This window comes from Varroa destructor, unplaced genomic scaffold (assembly GCF_002443255.2).
Source record: "Varroa destructor unplaced genomic scaffold, Vdes_3.0 BEIS01000002.1, whole genome shotgun sequence".
Taxonomy (NCBI): domain Eukaryota; kingdom Metazoa; phylum Arthropoda; class Arachnida; order Mesostigmata; family Varroidae; genus Varroa; species Varroa destructor.
The window spans coordinates 22,412,323-22,433,753 of NW_019211455.1; the positions used below are offsets into that span (position 1 = coordinate 22,412,323).

General features: G+C 39.6%; 1 protein-coding gene across 1 annotated transcript; it reads left to right on the forward strand.

Annotated features, from left to right (window-relative positions):
- Window positions 1-16,048: 16,048 nt before the first annotated feature.
- Window positions 16,049-18,019, forward strand: LOC111244889 (uncharacterized). The gene is made up of 3 exons (XM_022792429.2): window positions 16,049-16,183; window positions 16,974-17,102; window positions 17,782-18,019. The coding sequence occupies exons 1-3, from the start codon at window positions 16,049-16,051 to the stop codon at window positions 17,887-17,889; spliced, it is 372 nt and encodes a 123-aa protein (XP_022648164.1). The 3' UTR covers window positions 17,890-18,019.
- Window positions 18,020-21,431: the final 3,412 nt, after the last annotated feature.

Sequence of the window (21,431 nt, forward strand, 5' to 3'; positions counted from 1 at the left end):
GAAATTACTATGTAAAAAATGATCTCCGTAGTCGTCGACCAATTACATGAAAAGTTGATGGAATCGTTGCAAAAGTAGGGCAGGACCGACACGTGAGTAGCCATGACATTGTCAAAGAACTAAACATCTATTATATAGTCTTGAACAATCTGAAGAAAACTAGGTACAAAAAAAAACTCGATATTTGGGTGCCACGCGGATTAAAAAAAGCATCTTCCCGATTTTCAGCTGCGAAATTCTGCAGGGATATAACGAGATCACGCAATTTTTGTTGTAGTTGGTCACTCGTAATGAAATATAGATTCCATGCACCAATAATGTACAAACAGAAAAAAACATAGAAGAAATTCGCTTTATAAATTGTGGCAAAGTGACACCAAGGGGGTGATGCTATACATCTGGTGGAATTGGTGAAAAATCGTGCATTATACGTTCCTGCCTCTTGGCAGAACGATGAATTTATATCTCTACTGTCAACAACAAGCAAGATTACAACAAGCGATTAGGAAAATCGATCATAATAATTACATTTTTAGCTAGCCGACAAACACTGCGAGAACTCCTAATCCATTTGCCGTATAGTCTGCATCTTGCGCCGTTGAACTTTCGTCTGATCTGGTTTCCGCAGAACTCCTTTGAGGGCGTAAGGATACCTTCACTAGAGGGATGCAAACATAATTCTTCACAATTTTTCGCACAGATCTGCAGTGATGACATTATGGCTTTACCAGGGAAATGCGCGTTTAAAAAATAGCGCATTGCATTAGAATAAGCAAGGTGTGGTTATCAGACGTCAAACTGTTTCCGCATTGCTAGATGTTTCAGCGTGGGAGCAAATTAAAGTTAAGTCCAAATATGGCTCCCATTGTTGAAGTGCTTTGTGGGAGTTTTTGCCCCAAAATTAGCTTAAGCCTTAAGCTTATTGCCTTCGAACTAGAGTTATGTAATTCACTTTGGAATCTAGCGAGAATCAGTGTTCGAATCAATGGGACGACGGTATAGAAAGATATGACTGCGCAACACAGCGACGAAGAGCGAACGCAGATTGCAAAAATGCCCCAATTTTTCTAATCAATACGATTTCATATTTTATACCACTAGATTATTATTGTTTTTAGTTGCTTGGTCAAATGGTATTGCTTTCATTACCATTTGACCAAGACGGTACATATCTAGCAGGTATCGGCTCTAGAGGCCTAAGCAAATTCTCTTAGTTACTCAAATGATTTCGCTTACTTTTGTTCATTCACCTAACCGGCTTTTTTACGCGAATCGTAGTTACGGAATATCGTTCTGGGAGCTACTCTAAGCTTATTTAGTTGCTGTGGTCTACTGCAAAGACTACTTCATCGGTTGCCACTTCATCGGTAGAACAGCCTTTGCTATCCTATTGCTATCCTTTGCCCTGATGCACGCCTTCTTTAGGTCAGCCTACGTATATTTTCTTGCCAAAGGGCTGATAGACTGAAAGTACGTCGCGTTCTCGATGGCTGCTCACGGAATAAAAATTGGGAGCGGTTTTGAAAAAGGATTCTGTAGGGCCGGCGTCTTGCGTCATTTGCGTACAGGGGCAAAGGAAATAATACATTCTCTACTAAAATCTTTAAGATAACTTCTTTAGAAAGATATTTAAAAATAGTTACTTATAACTGCATTTGTTGATGTAGTGGTGCCAACTAGTTGCCTTTTTATTGTCATCCTGCTATTTGTAGGATTTCAAATTGAAAAAAAAAAAAAAATATATTAGGCTACCTAAATCTCCAGACGAGGAAGTAATGTAAACTAGTTTTTAAAACTTGAAAATTAGCTAGATTCGACCTTCCGGCAGAAAGAAAAAAATATATATCTTATATATAAATTTTACTCTTATGAACTTGAAAAACGTAGGGTTTGAGGTTTTCACAAATTCTCGTCTATCATTAAGGTAACAACTAAAAGAAGCCATTCATCAATCTCTGCGCTAGCCTACACGGGGAAACTTTGCAGGTATTTTAGCATACAATTGATCTTTCTCGAACTTTTTTAGTCCGTTAAGTCTACGCATAAAAAGCTGTAAAAATAACTAAAGGCATGGAAGTTCGAATAGTCGCAATATATACGGACAGTTTTTTTTCTAAAGCATACGACTCCCCACTATTCGTGTTAAATATATCCCTGAACGATAATCCAGGAGATAATGGATTAAAATTAGAGAAAAACGAAGCATTATAATTTTGGCAAACATATAACTAGCAACTATATTTATTTGAGATAGAGAATAAAATTAAAAAGTACTGTTTCTTAAGCCTGCCAAAGGTATTTTTCGCCCATTGTCATATTTGTTGATTCTAACGTTCACTTAACATTCAGTTACTGTATTCTTTGTGATATATACGTATATATCTCATACAAACGTATAGACCGGTGCTGGCTGTTATGATGTACAACTCAAGTTTTAGGGAAGGGGCTCATAAAAGTTTCGGGAAGTAAACATTGCGGCTCAATGTACGCAACGATTATTTTTCTCTTTTAGCCCAGTATTACCTCTCTTATCGGTTTGGGCGCTTGGCTTATTTGGTTTGGGCTATGTATTATACTAACCAAAAAGAAACAAATGCAAACGCAACAACAAATGTTAGTTTATATGCTTGAACGGTAGCTCTTGTAGAGCTACCGCCTATGTCAAGTCAATATTAGAATCGAGAGTTCAGCCTATAGGCGAGGATTCTTAGACTTTTTTTTTTTAGCACGTCACAAAAAGCGTTTCTGAATGATGTCATTGTGTCTTACTTTATTCTTACAGAACTCTAGTTCATAATGATTTTTATTTGAAATCATACGTACAAAGTGGATAAAAGTCTGGATATCTTGAAATTCAAGTATATGATAGGATACTGAGAACATGAATATCTAACCTAATTGAATCATGTGGTGGTCAACTATGTTAAGGATTGGTGTAGCTGCAGTGGCTTAAACAGATAGCCACATAAGTAACATGTCGATTAAGGCTACGCTTGTGCAGCGATAAAAAAATATCCTATTTGCCCAGCTTTGCATCAAACCGCACCGCAAGTATGTTGATTCTTTGAATACCTCGACCTGGAGCTGTAATAATACTGTTATCAATACCATTACCGAACAAGCTTGCAGGTGTAATCTCGCATCAAAATATTTCTACTTGAAATCCCTTCTGGGCTTTCTGGTAAAGGCGCAATGCTTTTCAAAAGCATCTTACAAATATAAGATACGTAACTAGTATTTAGACTTTTCAAATGATTCTAACTATATCAAAATTCATAATACTAGTGGCGTAATTTGCTACAAACGTTCTGCGCCCATTGTGAACCTACCTTTTTCCAAAGATGACGGCGTAGAAAACGTCTGTTGCTGTCTTGCGGTCTGCCGTTTTTCACATGTGAAAGATCCTAAGTAGCGTAAGCCGGGCCTGATGATGTGCACTCAATCCCCATTTTTATCTTTTCTTATCCCTCGTACTGAACGTCGAAGCCATCGACGAACGATCTCCTTCCCCCCCCCCCCCCCTCTGCTTATGAAACGTGGTCAATAAACATAATACTACCAGCCACAACGGACAACGGAATAGTAATACCAAGACTGCGATTCGGGGTGCGCCTTTACTTGCTTGCGGCTACCCATCGAGGTAGCCATGGCAGGCTGTTTTTGCTGGAAACTAAGCAACGGTTCCGGTCAGAGTCGAGGATTGGGTTCGGGATAATGGAGGAGCTAGGCTAATGAGGACGAAAAGAACGTTCTTCAGTTTGCTTGTTCTCGTTCACTCTGAAGAACTTGGCAGACAGAACAGCTGTGGACCTGCTGATAGGGATGCTATTCGAAGGGTCACATCTGCTGGTCCCTGCAAGATTGACAAGATCGGCCAAAATGCAGGATGGGTGAAGAAGAAAGAATGAAAGCTGCATGTTTAGGATTCTGCTGAGATAAGAACGAATAGGGTTACCGTCGTTCCTGTTCTTATCATGCATGAATAAAAATCAGCCAGAAAAGTCCAGTAATAGGAAAAACTGAACTAGGCTGAAGCTGTTGGCAAGACGAATACTTAGGAGTATAGACGGGATGTTAGAAAAATAGGTGTTGCCAGAACAAGAATGGACGAGGCAAAACGACCGATTTTGCAACGGCGATTACTAGTGCTAAATATTTTTGCGCATTTATTTCTACAGAAGATATCTGTACAGCGATGAAGCGAAACGTGAGTGAGGGTCGCGAACCCTTTGGCGTAATATACATTGAAGTTGGCAAGGCGAATGTCGCGAATAGTTTCTGAACCAGTCTAGGAAAAGCGCGTTATGTCTTCTATGATCGAGCAGCGCTACGAGCTTGGCAATCATGCTCGAGGGACATATAAAGAGTCTGAGCAGCTAATCTAATGGCGTTCGCAGTAATGTTCGGAGAGACTTGAAAGCCGGAAATTCGGAGGCACTCCAGCTTTAAAGTCGGCAAGGGACCAAAATCAAATTGGTCGCGGTAGGCGCTGTTCAACAGTAACTTTTTTTTTAACAAACGAGAACCCTTTCTACAGCCATAACAAAAAAAAAAACTTAAAGCTTAAAGTAACACGCTCTGGGAATGGTTTTCGGGTATTGTTAAGATTATTATATTATATAGGCGTATTTGATTTACGTTCAAGAAAACGACAGCTTCGAAAAATCTGCGCGAACTGAAAAGTACGTAGAGTTGTAATTTCAAAATATTTATTATCTATCCAAAGTATTTATTATGTAGGTGATAATACGAAGTATATCCACTGTTCACTTTATTGACTTGCTAAAATTAGACTAAATAACCACTGTTATGTGTTAACTGCTTTTCCTAGTATCTAGTGCACAACTTGTCCTAGAAGCTCTACCTCTTCTGAATAGAAGACTAAATTCCCTTTTTGATTTGGCTGGTTTACCTGACGCGTAAGTCAATACTTTTTATTGACGTTTTTTTCATCCAGAATATTCTTTGATAATTGGCTTCATCAATTTATTGATCTGTATTTACAGCTAACCTGAGACAGTCGAGACCCGAGACGAGTTCCATCCGTATGCATAGAATTCAGAAGCCATTGTCTTGAGAAACGTTGCCGTCTCCTTAACGCTTCGCAAGACCTTAAGCCTATTTTCAACATTGATACCCTGGAAAATTTCATTCGTGTTCTGAGAATCGACGTTCTCATATACATATATTACCAACGATTTGCGAAAAAAATAAGCTGAACTGTGAACATTGCTAGCTTATCAAAATATCTGAGAGTACCATGTCTATATTATGATCGGGAGTTTGTCGTGTGTAGCAGATAAGATATCTGAAAGTTACATTCTTGTCCATTGTTTTTCCAAAGCTCCATATTTTAATGTCAGAAATGAAGTATATTTATCATGTTCGCACCTTCAAAAGGAGCTATCATTTATTTTTCTTGTGAATAAAATTAAATATGAAGCTATTTTTGAATGCATCAGTCTGATTTTTATCGGCAGTGATCACGTATAGCGCAGCTGATTCATACAGCTGTACTGGAACTATTACAGGTTTTAGTAAAGGGAGAGGAAATAAGGACATTATTTTAAAGTCCTGCGAAGAGCGTGTTTGCGCGTGCGTTTTGGTGCAAGTTTTAACCAGCTCTGAGCACTTCTGGTTTGGACAGCTCCGAAAAAAGCTTTTACTTAGAACTTCAGTTTGTCTGACAGTGGTTGATCTGTCTTCGTTCCCTATCATCTTCTCTTCTCGTCTCGTTTTATTCTCACGGGCTGTAGCCATATAGTAGATAGCTTGCCTTCAGTAAAGCTCACGTTTAATTTTTTTCGACCTTTAAAATGGCATTAGGCGACCAGCTAGAGGACAGAAACAGAAACTACCTAATAGGTCGTTTCTGTCGAGGCAGACAAGCTTTGCGCGATAGATTATCTCCTAATGATTTAGCTTGGCAATGAGCGGCTGAATCACCTATTTCGTTGCATTGTTGACGGCCCGTTAATGCAATGGAAAATACCAAGATCAAATCCCAAATAGGTCTTCGTTTGTTCACTGTATGGAGTCTGTTTCGCTAAATTACCCCTCGCTAGGTTTTTTGGATTGTATGTATACAGCCAAGCCTACTATGACAATTAATACGAAGCAGATCGATTTTTTTTTCGTCATTTATACAGCAACAAGACAACGGGTTACAAAACAGCGCTTGATTTTTGGCAGATGTTTGTATCATCAGTGTTGTTGCAGATTTAACGATCTGTACCTTTGATGAAACACAGATCGTTTTCGGACGTTGCAAAGTTACAATTTGTACGCCTATCACCAATATAGTCGATGTTTTATTTAACATTTGAAAATACCCGCGTTCGGACCACATAGGTATACGAATAAATATTTCACTCTAACATCTACAGATAATGTCTTTTGGCTTTCAAACAATATTATTTTGTACAACCAAGTACCAGGAAGCCGACGATCATACTAGTATATTTCTCCTCTTCAGAAGCATAAGGTCTTAAGTGAAGGGAACAACATATGTAGGTGTAAGTCAGTATCTATCGATGGGTATTTGACTGGAGCGGGTTAAGGAAGTTTTTTTCGGTTCTATTTATATCTGATTAGCATTCTAGAGCAGATCACAATACCAAATTTGTATTGCTTAATTCTGGTGATCAAGCACACTTCAGGAGCAAAATGGTAACGCACTCGATATGGCCAGACAATAATGAGACTTGCAAAAGTGATTACTACTTATGTATAAGTACTAAGTATGTATATCACTGTTTATGAGTATCAGTTTTGGAATTGAGTGTAATAATTTTCCATTAGACGTAGGACAGGGTTTCCTTAGAATTTTTCGTATGGAGTAAGGTGAAGTACAATCAGACTTAAAATTGTGGTCCGCGTAATAACGTAGTGGATAGCGTGTTTGTTTATTAAATTTAAGGATACGTGGTCATCTGAGTTTTGGAAGGCGCCAGCGGTTTGACGCAATGCTCAACAACAATATTGGAGGTAAAACTAGACAGATTTAACCAGTCTGCAGATTGGCGAGCAGATCGAGTTGGCAACAGGAGAAGACGTTTTTCTTCTCCTGTTGCCAGAAGAAGATATATAATATATATATAATATTATATATATATATATATATTGAGAAAAATAGGTTGCAATCATTATGACGATGATTCGATAACTGTAACTCCGTTGGTGATGCACGACCATTTCAAATATACGTCATTTCTTTAGGGGATATATTTGTGCATCTCTATTGCTGAAGCCTCTATAATAGAGCCTTTGATAGCATAGCCTCACTCGAAAAATTCATCTTTTTGAGTGTCCCGGCCGAAAACGCCTAAGGCGCATCTTTTTGAGCGTATTACTATGATAACTATTATTTAAAAAGCATCCCGCCATACTAGCTTCAATTTTAGCGTTAAGAAGAATTATTACTAAAAATCAATAGTCAGGAAAAAATCATATACATAAATTTATATAGTAATATAGAAATATTTATATACATATTATAATAAATATATTAATAATATATTTATATAATACCAAATAATATTAAAAAATAAAATAACAAATAAAACATATAAATAGATAACATTTAAAAAATAAATAAGAATAAGAAGTTATGGTCGCCATGCTGTTTCATAGGTCCGTTGGAGAAGTTGTCTGGAAGTGGGCTGGAAGCCCAGCAAGACCTGCCTTGGCAAGAGTTCTAGTGGGTGCAGGTTTTGGATCCTTCAGCTAAAGAAAGGAGATTCTAAAGGCCTACCTACATGGAAAAAGTAACTGAGAGCGCTATTATAAATAAAAAAAAAGAACTGAATATAGTCGTAATTTCGAATTGTAGCTATATAAACGTACGTGAAATTACTTAATTTTTTGCCGAGAGCTTCCGTGTCGTCACTTATGTAACATCGAGCTTGTTCCATCAGACCATCATTTGGCTTACTTCCCACAAAAGTTACCTAATGGCAAAAAATATCCAAGTTTTCAAACACTATAAAGATTCGCAAAGGCCAATATAACGAAGCCGTGCACGACGTCTTTGCTACGGGTTTGCAACCCATAGGAGGCCACCCAAAATAATGCCAAACTCATCATTTAATCGATACTGCTGAGTAAAACAGCGCTAATTCAAAAAGTCGGCGAAGACCTGAAATGGATTTTTGTCCAATCTAGTCATCTTGTGTGTGTTACACATCCATATGTAGTCAATAGATGTATATATACATACACACAGACGTTCAAAACGTAATGCAGCGCTGAATTTGAATTAGGTAAATCTATATAAGCGCAACTTATATAGATTTACCTAATTCAAATAGAGCCTTCTAAGCACTTAAATTATGTATGCAAAAAATGTTAGAGAAGGGAAGGGATCTAAAAAATTGATTGAAAAATATCCAAATTTTCTTAGAATGTCAATGGACTGGTACGACTTCAGCCAGCGTTTGACTGCCTTTAACGTACATTTTACGCTCATTTTCATTTCAAAATAAGTCACTATTCGTTTTCCATATAATTGTATACTAGGTGTCGGATGCTGCCCGTTTAGTCAGTACCAGAGCCATAAAAAGGGAGAGTTATACAGCTGTGTGCGTATCTGAACACTATATATTTTCATGCATCCCTTGAAAAACTCACAGATGCTGCGCGTGTTTGGTGCAATTTACGCCATGACATCGTCCAAGCCAAGATAGCACGATGCACATAATACATTTGAAAAGGATATACTCGGTGCGATTCGACAGGGTGGCTTTTATTGAGCCGAGCAGGGTGAAAGCAGGAGAACCCCTCTTAGCCAATTTACGCATTGTTGTCTTCTTATTTCTTCGAACCCTCATGTTACGGATTACGTTACAGAGTACGGCGCTCGTCGGGGGTCTGTTTGTTCTATGATACCAGCAGCTTCGTTTTGATCATGTGTTTCTTCTACTTGGGATCGCGATGGTAACGTCGTCTTGTAGAAGTTGTAGATAGCCGGCTAGTGAGAAAGTTAGTTTTCGGTTTAGGATCCCTAAAGCTAAACAGATGGACAGAGAAAACGAACAAACACATCAGTTACGGCCTTTGGCGGCCACTTCATCGAGAGCGCTGGCTGACCAGTTGTCTGACTAGGTACACTGTTTCTCTCATGTCTAGCTGCCTCTGATGTCGTAGTTACTTTGATTGCAGCATCTAGTATTATTCATTTGAAGTCTGTAGTTCCAAGTGCAGAACTCGTCATTACTTGAAAATCCATAACGGCACAGATCTATTAGAACAAGTCCGATCACAATTTGCTAATGAAAAATGCTGAATGCTTTCATTTGAAAAAAGGCGTCTAGAAAAAGAAAGTCACTTGACCTTATTGTATCGCACGGCAGCTTCTAAGACGTAGCATTTAATTTACGTTTACTATAAATGAGATCCGCTCATTCAACACGATAATTGCAGCCGGCCAGTCAGATCTGATGAAGTTGCAGTAACCTGAACATCGGCATAATTCATTTGAGTAATCTTATAACCATCAAGCCTACATTTATCGCGTTTTTCCTTCTCGACTAAAGTACAGTCGGAGATAAATGACTGACTCTGGCTAGCTGGTCGACGAATCAGGTTCAGCTCGACGTCAACGACACGCCGGCTGACAGCAGTGAGCTTGGCCTGTGGCTTAAAAGAGTTAGATTCGAGAGAACTTTAATGACTGGCTTCAGTGTGCGATCTATTCGGACTGCCGGGTCGACCAGGACTGACATGACCAGAATAGCGCAGACGAGGATACAGGTTTGATGCTAGAGAGCCGATAAGTTCAGAAGGTAGATTACAAGGACAGTGTTTGATCCCGGTGGTAGGACTTCCCTCAAGGCTCTACGTAGCTAGGGCTTCTATGTAATCGGCACTGTGCAAGCCAATTAACGAAAACGCGGCAGCGCAAGTTAAGTCAATGTTTTCGCGATACGGGTGTATCGACTGTGCTATGTGAGGACGTCGCTAGACGAGCTAGTAACGAGAGATGGGGCTTATCCTGTAGGATAGGTTAAGATATTATAACTCAATGGGTAGGTTAGCGTTGTTTTGGTAGGCAGACACGGGGTTTAGCAGTGAATCTAACCTTTTTTTAATTTACGCTTATTATACATGTACAGCGAAATATATGTCGGTGGTCTTCGTAACCGTGATATAACGTTTATTCTGTAAACAATATGCATCTCATGCGTGAAGTTTTCCATCTAGGAACTTTTTAGGTACTCTCAATATAGTTAGAAATATATAGCGCTGATAGTTTTATTGCGCCATTATAGTATACATTAAGATTTTTGTCATTAGCATTCTTTTTATCGGCATGTATTGGCAACAGTACAAACATATACAAACGGTTTTAGATATGCAAATGAGAGTTTTGATCCACAGGTTTTATTGGCGTGTTTAACACTCCTCTGAAATCCAGTCTTCCACCTTTCATATGTAAGCCTATGATACATTGATCATGCATTCTCAACGAAAAAAGATGCCCAATTAACATGAATACAACTATGCGACCCGGGATGTATACACTATGCGTATATAATATTGTCATTATTCGAATTAAAAGATACGTATAGGCTTGGGGCTAGGGAATCTAGGGAAGATGAGGCTCGATGGTAATGCCACGGTTCGACACAAATTTTAGCATCTCGACATGGTCCCGCGGTCAAAACTTATTCCTCTTTTAATAGTATCTTATTTTGCCGAACAGCCTGTTACTTAATAGCTAATCAGGACTGTCTAGGGCGGAAAATTCTGCACTGACTCGTTCGCTCGACTCCGTAATCTTGCGTACTCCAAATAGACGGACGGCTGAAAAAATGCCCTTGTCAGCTGCACCTAATCAACTAACCCCTATGTTTATTCTCGTACACAACAAAAGCTCGCACAAGAAGACATTTATCGCGATGCGACTAGTAAAAGCACGACATCACACTTCCTGCCCGGCTCAACGTCTACGAGACGCGCAGACGAAAAGGGCATAATATTACTTTATCGAACAATACACAAATGTCTAACAATTCACTCTGCAGTCGTTCTTTCTGTTTAGACAACGCTGACATTTGGCGTGCGCGAGCAAAGCTGCGTATCTATTTCTGAGACACCCTATGTACGTATATATATATATATATATATATATATATGCTCCTGACTTTTGTTGACTGTTGTAACTAGTGCACGTTATGTATGCTATTCAGCTTGTTTTGGTCGCCAAAGTAACTATGTCATAATCTGCAATGACCACAAATTACACTAAAAACGACGCTGAAACCAAGCAGGGACGGCGCTGAATCGATGGACTGGAGAGGCGATGAGAAGATTTCTATTCCAGCTGAGCGAAGACGGTCGAATACCGCTGCTAGATACAAACAAACATGAGTGTCGATCACACATGTATATATTTATTGGTAGAACAGCGCAGAATAATTTCGAAAACTAAAGCTTCACTCTTCCTGTGAAAACTCAATAATGCTAGGCTATATTCAAAGCGAAATCTAAAAAGGATACTTACGTTGACGAATTCTATATTCCCGTGTAGGCGTTTTCTTCCCTGTTTTGTTTTCTTGTGCTACACTCAGTCGGCGTCAGCGCATGGCCTCTTTCAAATGGTGACATTTTAGTTAGCCAACAATAAGAACTAGAAAAATACGTACAAACGTAGGCCCAACAGTAGTCTCATACGGGACTGTAAAGTGCCGATTTACTGTTATAAACAGAAAGAGTAACGGATTTTCATCTGCTTCGTTGTTCAGTGTCAGAAGGATCCCTTAAGCACTTCTTAAATTTGTTGTATACAAGTAACTTGAACAACAATATTATATTGAAATAGTGCAAATATATATCAAGACAAAACCAGGGTTACTCCAAAAGTATTTTGATTCACGACTTTTAAGGATTCCTTTTAACAACAGGATTTCAGATAAAATCTCAGCTCATTTAGGGACTATGAAGTGTTTGTCTTGCTAACGAGTGATAAGGGTATATAAGAGTACTTATTTAAATACACACAAACTCGACTTGAGTAACTGTAGAATTCATGCGACTGTTTGAAAAATATCAATAACCGGCATGATTCATAATATATAAATATTTCCCACTGAGTGGTGTCGAAACTTTAGCATGGTTTCGGGAAAAATATAAACCGGTACGTTTAAAACGAACAACGGTTAGACAATGCAAATAATAGTAGAACTTCTGCCAATAATCTGGGCAATTGCAGTACAGACACCTTGGAAACAATCGAGTTGACCGGATTAGAACATTCTTACTGGGTTGCATCATTTATTCTGGCTTGCCTTTGTCATTCTTTTATTAAATAGGACAGCTAAAGGGATAACGCAAGTATATCGTTGTACCTAGGAACGTTTGCGGACCAACTCACTTACTTATTTAAAGTCCTTCAACTACGTGAACACAGAGCATATCAAAAAGCCATCATTAACTTTATTGTAGGTAGTAACGAACCCTGCAAGCGATTTACTATTGAACTACAATGGCCTGCTTTTTGCAAATCGTAATTAAGTTACTAACTTTTGAGTGGATATTGGCTAATAACTATATATTCACAAACAAGACAGCTCTTATTTTGTTTCTTTACGAGTAGGTTTTCATAACCCTAAGCTTGCCAATGCCCTCATTTTTGATGCCCTGGGAGTAAGTGAGGCCCCTACAGAGGATGGATGTGGCATTCTGATCTACACAGACAATCCAGGAAAGCTGAAAGGGACGTCGTTCGGAAAATGCGCTGCTCTTTTGGCATGCTTCGGCTCTATGCTCGAATCGAATTTTTTAGAAATCCAAACTTTTGTCGTCCGTGGACAAGTAGAAGGCCACGAAATCGCCTAGAATGGAGGGCGCGTACGAGCACTCCACAGCGCAATATGCTTTCTTCTCGAAATACTCCCGTTGCCCTAACATTAATACGCCTTAACAGCTGCGTCGCTCTAGACGCGTTTCCGTTTATGTCGCTGGGACTGAACCCGTCGCTTATTTATCGTCTAGAGCCGCCGTCTTCAGACTCGACGTTCTCTGGGTATCTAAGAATATCGACAGTGCTCTGAGGTGTAACCATCGTGTCATATATTTGCGCGTAGTCCATCCACAAAATGGATGGCTCTGAAAGTTTAGCAAAGACAAAACCCCATTAAATTTAAGTTGGATTTGTTTTTTCGTGCTTTCAGGGGCGGCGGCAGCAGCGGTAACATACGACATTGTGATAGCCAACCATGCGGCCCTACCCAAATATATACAAATAGGCACCATGGGGATTGAGGGATGAGCAGGTCTATACGTTATTTGTGAGGGACATTAGTTCCGGGGTGAAATGCAGAGCATGCCAACAATTCTTGAAGTGCTGCTCCTCTCAACTTGTCGAAGTGCGTTCCACTCCTGGCTATTAACGAGTTGTGCGAGACACAAAATTAGACATCGATAACTGCTTTAAATAACTTTTGTTCTAAAATGTAGACGCCTTTTTTGTAGGCGCGAAGTATGATTTAAGAGAGTGGGTTAGATCGAGTGAATGATAATTAATATTCTAAAGCTTGATTGACAAAGTGATATTTTATTAATAGTAAGTTTATGGTAACTGATATGAAATTGTGATAGGAAAAAAATGATGGACGTTATCATCGCTTGTGATATCAGTGTCCTGTGAATGTATCTCTATACACGTGTTTAATTGAGTTGTGTTTTCATTGACGATTCTGATTGGACATAAATTTTTCATTATTAACTGAGACAAGATGAACATTTTTATCTACCCGTTCGATTGAAATTCCCTATAGCGTAAAACATATTTTCTTAAAAAAATTGAGGACGTTTGTATTTGATGTGAGCACTAATCGTTAACGAAAGCAACAGGCTCATAAAAAAGGCGACGAGCAAACATTTCATGTGTTTGTTTCGTGGGAATCATCTAGTTAAATACTGTTTTGTGTTGTAAGCTTTTTGAAACACACCTAAAATATTATAAGGTTTGCTAAAGGGCTAGATATCTATGGTTCAAATGTTCAAGTATTCAAATATTTTACTAAATATATATAGATCTTTAAGTGTTTATTGTTCTATAATAACTCATTTTAGCAATTGGCTTTCTCCTCTAATTTACGTTATGAGCGTTTATTCCACATTTTTACTATTTCGTTGCTAGAATTTTCCACAGAGTAGGCTAATTATTAATTTCTGCCGGTGGAACCTGTTCTACTGACTGTAAAATAGCATTACGGGGAGACCACCTCAGAGTTCTTCGCAGTCTGTCATCGCTGTTCGTGCCTACAATGGTCAGTCGTACAATCGTCAAGTAATGGGCGTTTTATTCAAGTACTTTATTTACTTTTAATGTCACTTTGAATTGAATAGGTCGCTTAATGCCCCGGAGAGTGATAGAACTCGGTTATCGGCAGCAATTGGACAAAGTATCTTTTCAGGGCAAGGTAATCATGCAAGGCCTGGTTGCCTCTGGATATTGACGTGTTTACCTGACCTGTTTAGTAGAATGAATGAATGAAATTTATGAAAGGAAACGCTCTGTTCAGAAGTATTCCTGTCAAACAGAGAATTTGGCGTTTAAGTTAAACTTTGTGGGCGGATAATTTACATCGTCATACAATTAAAGGCACATAAAGTATCAAGGTAAAATATACCAATAGATTCATGAAATGAAATAGGTAAACTGCCGATGTCCAGAGCCGGATTAGTTTTATGCACTTCTGATTTACAATTATGTATCTAGTATTCGTATAAAAAAACATCGATTGTGTCTTTCAAATGAGACGATTTTTGCCATTACTGGCGATATCTGCAGTTGCAGATATCGCCAGTAGGGCAAATTGCGGGGAGCCTTCACTTTTATTCTCCAAAAGGAGATTTCGCGGTTGGTGCTTCGCATTGCCTCTGAACCCCTAATCTACCTGTCGTTTACTCACTTGAGCTCTTTCTCAGGTTCCAAATCGTTCGACCTAAATATGGTTTTCTAATCACGAGTAGGGGTAGACTGACACGACAGATGCGACACGAGAGACGCTTCCGTTCAAAGAACACACTGGGCGCGGCGTCCTTTAAAAAAACTCGAAACGGCAAATGCTGAAGAAATACCGCAAGCGTTGACGTCGCCCTGTTGCACACCCGAACGTAATAGCCACGCCTGGCTTTGTGGGTCATTTACCGATCTCTTTCTTCAAATAGACCCTGTTTAGACTGTTTATACCAGGCTTCCGCCTAAAATTCGTCGCTTTCAATATAGTATTACCCACCTCTGTTTATACACTCTTAACGCTTTCGATACCTGAACTCATTGTCGTCTGCGTTTCCATGCGACACTTCCCCTCCAGTATGTCAATATGGCCCGCCCCAGCCCCAATTCCTATCAATTGTTCACTCTCAAGGTTATACCAATCTATTGACAACCCTGTCGATCTGCTAGGAGTCCTTTATTTCGCCAAACAGCCACTGGCGACTGAAGTTTTTTAATTCAATTGATTGACCGACGAGTACGATGTGATTGGCTTGACTTGTCGCGACCTGCTTGTACACCTCTATGTTAGTAATATAGCTTCATCTCACATTGACGGCGGGTTTATCATGTTAGCTTTTCGCCTAAAGTTGCTTTCTGATTGGCGGTGCTGTTATATGGTCCACTGACATCAGAGTTGTATGTTTTGTCGAAACGCGTAACCACCTATTGACGGCATGACGAGCTAATCTGTAAACATTCAATATATCGCGGTTAGCCAACTTGTCCGACGATGGAGTCAGTGACAACGTTAAATGATCTGCAGGGAGGAACCGCGGAAAGGGAAACCAAGCCATGTATAAAAAGGCGTAAAAACACATGGTCCTCAACTTTCGTGACTAGACCTATTTGGTTTGAATAACAAATAGCAAAATCAGTTTCTGTCTTTGCCACGCGCAATTTCGAAACTGTCAACTAAGAAATGTCATTTAGTTGCTCGATTAGAACCTGAGCAGAAGACTGTGAACTCATAGATTAGTTCAAACTTTATCCATCGGGAAATCCGTGCTAATTTCAGTAACTCGTAAAAGCGGTCGCTTAAATATGAACGTGAAGTGTTCAGTGAATCTTCTATGCTTTGTTGCAGTGATCACTGTGTCTCTTACAGCAACTATCGTCTCTGCGGAAGATGACCAAATGAAAAAGCTGGAGGAGCAGGCCCAGAAATGCGCCGTAGAGGTGCGTAAATAGGGATCCGACCGATTGAGAAACGTGTCTGAAACTGGTATTGCGTGGAGTAGCGTCGGCGGTAGGCTCAAGTCTTTTTCTCAGATTTCGACACGCCAGTCGTAGATGATCAACTCAGACTGCATAGAAATCAGACGACAAATGACAGGTTACGGGATGAACAGCAATATGGCTGTTAAGCTGGCATAGTTCTTTTTTGGTATAATAGATTATGCATTATTTAAGAGAAAGTAAAAGTTGTCAAGTTAAAAGACGAAACATTCACGCAATAAACGTCAAAGGCCACTCAACGCCTGCCTTCTCAATGCCGAGTAAATCATCTGCTCTTCTGAAATTCAAATCATTTGGGAGCTGGCACGCAATGCTGTCCGCAAAATCATTACTGCTTCATAACCTCATCTTTTAAAATCTAAGGTAGTAGACCGTAAATTTTATCTTCCCGAAGCGGTCTTTAGTTACAAATTATAGAATTTTCCGTTCTAATTTTACTCGGCTGTCTTCATGGCACTGATTAGAATCCTTCACCCTTCGAAATGGGGAAACGTAGCATAGGGTATCGGACGCACCGTATGTTTCCAGCGTAACTTCATGCTTACAATAAATAAATTCTATTTTTGAATACCGCTAAGCTGTTAACATCATGACTTCATTAATTGATAATTTCTCAGGCGGATTTTACAGATCAAGAGAGGAGTTTCAGGCGAAGATCGTTCTTTCGAACATTTGACCAAGGTATAGGAACAAACTGCTGACATCATTTCTAAAACTATAATATTTTCAGGTTAAATTATCTAATGAGGAAAGGAAAGCGATAAAAGATATCGAAAATCAAAATAGGGCCAGCGAAGCAGAGCTAGCTGAGTTAAAGGAAGCAACACCTGAAAAACAAAGAGAATTGATAGAGAAAAAGGTAAAGTTAACGCATGTAGCATCTTGCTAATACGGTCGTTATGTCAACTTGGCAATCTAGAATATCTTCAGTAATGACGCTTGCACGGAAAATCACAGTTGCTTAGTTTATCATTGTGCGGATAAGGCTTTAGAAATATTATTAATAGATTGATTAATTTTTTCTTACCTAGTATTATCGGTCATCAGGCTGAAAAGGACACTGTGGTAGTCCCTAGAGTGGATTGCCTTTATCTAACGAGCGGTAGGAAACAAAATGCATTCACATTGGCCACAGGCATATCGCTTACTTATAGGTCACGCCAGTCGTCCGAACAGACGTCTAATGGCGATACCGGACGTAAAACTCAAAATACGGAGAGCTAATATGAAAATGCTGAGGCTCTAGTGGTCGTTGAGGGTCTAACGATTCAGAATGGTTTGACCAATAGCAGATGCCCCGTAACGTCGTCGGACGCAACGGGTCGGAAGATGAGCTGAAACAGTTCAATAAGCTTAATTGTTGATATCTATACAGAACGTGATTAAAGAAATAGAAAAAATTAGTTGGGAATAGAATAATGGTACAGTGACGATGAAAATGGAACTATAGACTTTTTTTTTCTGTTGTGTTGCGTTCTGCTTGCTTCGTTCCGCTGTTTTCCTTTCTTTTTTCTACTTTATATTTTAAACATTTTCAGGCAAAGAAGGTTGAGATCGAGATGAAGGCAGCGCTGGGAGAGGAGAAATACGCTGAGTTCGAAAAGTGCATACTGTCCGCTATAAACCTACTGGCTAAGAGTAGGTAAACTGCTAGCAGTTTCCAGAGTCCGAGTCATTCGTGTATGTCTATTCGGGATTGCAGATTTTTCTAATAATACAGAGCTTGAGCCTTACCAGGCTCGAATTAAAATACAATCGAGTTTTGAAAAGCAAAAATCGTGATTTTTTTAAACTCCTGAGCATTTTTTTTTGCCTATTCTGAAACACCTTCTACAAAATAATTGCACCTTTTTAGAAGGATTCTTCTGCCGTATTGTTATTTATTCCTTGAGCTTATAAAGCTTCAAAACAACAGTTGGCACAGCTTAATCTTCAGAGGAACCGTAGCGATCCATCACCAACACAATGCTAGTCTTGTTAAAACACATAGTACTATCATTGGTGGTAAGTACAAGGCACATCACATAGGATAGGGGTTAGTTTCGTTAGGAAACAGCTTCTGGAATCACTTTGCCACCCTGCCTATTTTTGATAGTATTTCCGGAAAATTCAGTATACGGCGAAAGCACGAGTAACGCCTTCAAATCGTAGAGGAATCTATATATGTATTATTTCTGCTGAGGTGCATAGAAATCAAATCACTCATTTTAAATTAGAACTTATAATTTTTTTATAAGACTTACTACAAGAGCTTCGTGCTCAGTTGTTTATTGAGAAGCAACTGCCTATACTCCGGTTGAAACTGGCCGCCAGTTCTGTTGAATTATATTTATCCTATCAAATCCAGAAGAATTATCACTCATTTTTAAACACATACAGTGGCGATAGACGCTCATGAGGAGAGCCAATAATTATCGTATTTTAGTGTAGTTTTACCTTACAGTGGTGTTCCAAAATTCCTCGCGCGCCAGTAAAAAGGAAGCATTCGATAGCTACCGAGCCTATGTGTACCCATTGCTGGTCACCTTGGAGTGCTATGTCCCGCTGCAAGGCCAACTGATTGTAAAACAGACTGTTGGTAATCCGTGTCGATTTGGAAATATATTTGGGTTTGTGAAAAACTGCCCGGGCCTTTTCGAGACTTTTACATTGACTATACTTCATTCGTATCTCTCCATTGTTCTGGTTACAATAACAAGCTCTTGAAATTCACGAGTGCAAAAAATTTCTCAGATATCCCCTTTTACTAAGTAAGATGTGCTAACAGTGACGGTGGAAGTGGTTCAGTCGATTTGGAACAATTTCCGTCGTAGAGGAGATGTCGATAGCGCATTTGAAGATCGACATAAACCGTAGCCGAGGGTTCGCCATAAACTTTGTCAAAATTAAAACTGTAGAAGACTTCTCGCTGGCATGAATATTCAAGTGCCTGCAATTTCAGTTGAGCCTTATGGTTTAAATACATTTCAATAAAGCCAATCGATGTAATGTTAGAAGAACGCATCGACGTTATCAAGCATGTCAAAAAATATATATATCATTAATACATTTTATGAATCTCCGCCCAAAAAAGGGATCACTGCGGCCTGGAAATTGGACCATGAAGCTTTGCTTTGTCGAAAAAGGTGTTTTTGTAATCTAGGCTTTTGAATACCATACGGTTTAATAGTATGCCCCATTCTAATCGGTGTAACGTGGCATCCCTATGCCATTAGCAGGATTCTTGTAAACAACGTTAATACAAGGAATTAGCACAATTATTACTATTAGAGATCTTGGAAGTTGACGATCGTGTGCTGAAGAATGAATCATCCTAATGATTATATCTTGAAAGTTTCACATTCGATTTTTAGAATATACTGGCTTAATTTTCAAGTAAAATTCTTTGCCTTCAAACTGGAGATTGAGGCAAATTGTGGGAAAATAAGTCTTATGACGGGTAAGTACTTAATGTATCATAACAGTGTACAAGTGTATGGTTTAAGCTCACACTGTAGTGATCCAGTAGTATCTCCTAGTCAAAACCATTCTGCTTCGCGATCCAATCTGTCGATAGGTCTTGGATATATGGACACATTTGGTAGCAGAGAGAAAGTATTAAGGTTCCCACAGCAAAGGACCATAGGCTGTAAAGGTTACGCAGTAGATGATTGCTGAAAAGGCAACAAATGAACGATTCGTACGGAGCCGAAAAAGCTCCAAATAAGCGCAGCTACTCAGGCTAGGCCACGACTACTTTGGAGAAGGAAATGACAGTAGGACCACCCAAAATCTTATATCAAGACGAAAGCCTTGAGGAGTAATAGAAGCGCTGAGGCACTACAGGCTAACGACCTTAAAGATCCAATCTTAAGCACTGAAGGCGATCAGGGAGGTGCCTTAAACAAAACGAAGGCCTTCTTCAAAAACAAAGAGAACTGGAGGAAGAGAGACAGAAGCGATCGTATGACATTAGCATGGACGTCATAGACAATGGTAAACTAAATAAGTAAATGAAGAAAGAGCAACTTAAGAATTCCAGATTGCAGTATTAGCAAGACAAATCGAAAAAGCTTTTCTGAAGGTGCAAATCATGGATGGCTGAGTAAATCTATTTTCAAGGAAATGGCCTAAGGCCGTTTTTAAGTGCCCAAACGAATTGAAGGTAGTATTAAATTCTCAACACACAAAGCTCCGATTAGAGGGTCCTTTCATAGGTAACGATGCCAAAGCTTCATCATCCTCCCCAAGAATAATGGAAATCCTTCTTCTCAAAAAGAACGCAATCTGGAAACTCTAGCCGTAGGTTAAAGGGATGAGTTTTTCTGCCCGCATGCCATAGTCACCAGAAGGTCAACCCCTTTGTCAGGGAGCGTATTGACAAAAGCCGCCGTTGCCACAGGTGCGACCGGATAGGGCATAACACAAATAACTGCCATCTGGGCTTTGTCAAAGGCTACGCAGCCTACTTCATGATATGTATGGCTTTTAGAAAGGCAGTCCTCGATCGCAAATAATCTGCCTGGGGGGAAACCGCCAAAGAGAACGTTCAAGCACAGAGAAAGCGGGGACGCTAGGAGAGGAGATGGTTTTCGGCTGGCGACGAAAGATATATCACGCAAGATGCCATTCGTGAGACCTTTAGAAGCTGGTGCAACTTCCATGTCGCCAAATGGGACAGCTTATATTAATCCGAGTCGCTTGCAATCGTGGTCGTGTTGGAGGAACCTACGGGCAAAAGGGTGTGAGGATTACCTTTGTTAAGGAACCGAACGTAGCGTGTATCATCGGCAAAACCGATTAGGTTGCAAATGACCGCTAGAGCGTCTATCTACAGCGAAGGTATAACGGATCTTGTTTCTGAATGGCGAGTACTTAAGAATGACAGAAACTGCAGCGATTATTATCGTACAAAGTACGTACCCCTCGGCCCCAAGTCAAACTTCGGGGCAAGGAGGACATAAGAAAAGCTTTACAGGAAATTTTCACGCAGAATAGCCTGCCAGAATATGCGGAAAAACTTCAAAAAGCTTTGATAAAGCCAAGCAAAATTGTCAGCTCTCAAACTATGCATCTTAGACGGGCGAAAGCGGTACAGTCAAAGTGCTAGAGAAATCCCGAAGCGTAAGAGAGAAATAAACAATTGTCGAGGCTGAGCCTTACACTTAGACCTTGCGAAATGCCCTTTGTCCTGACAATGCCCATCCGT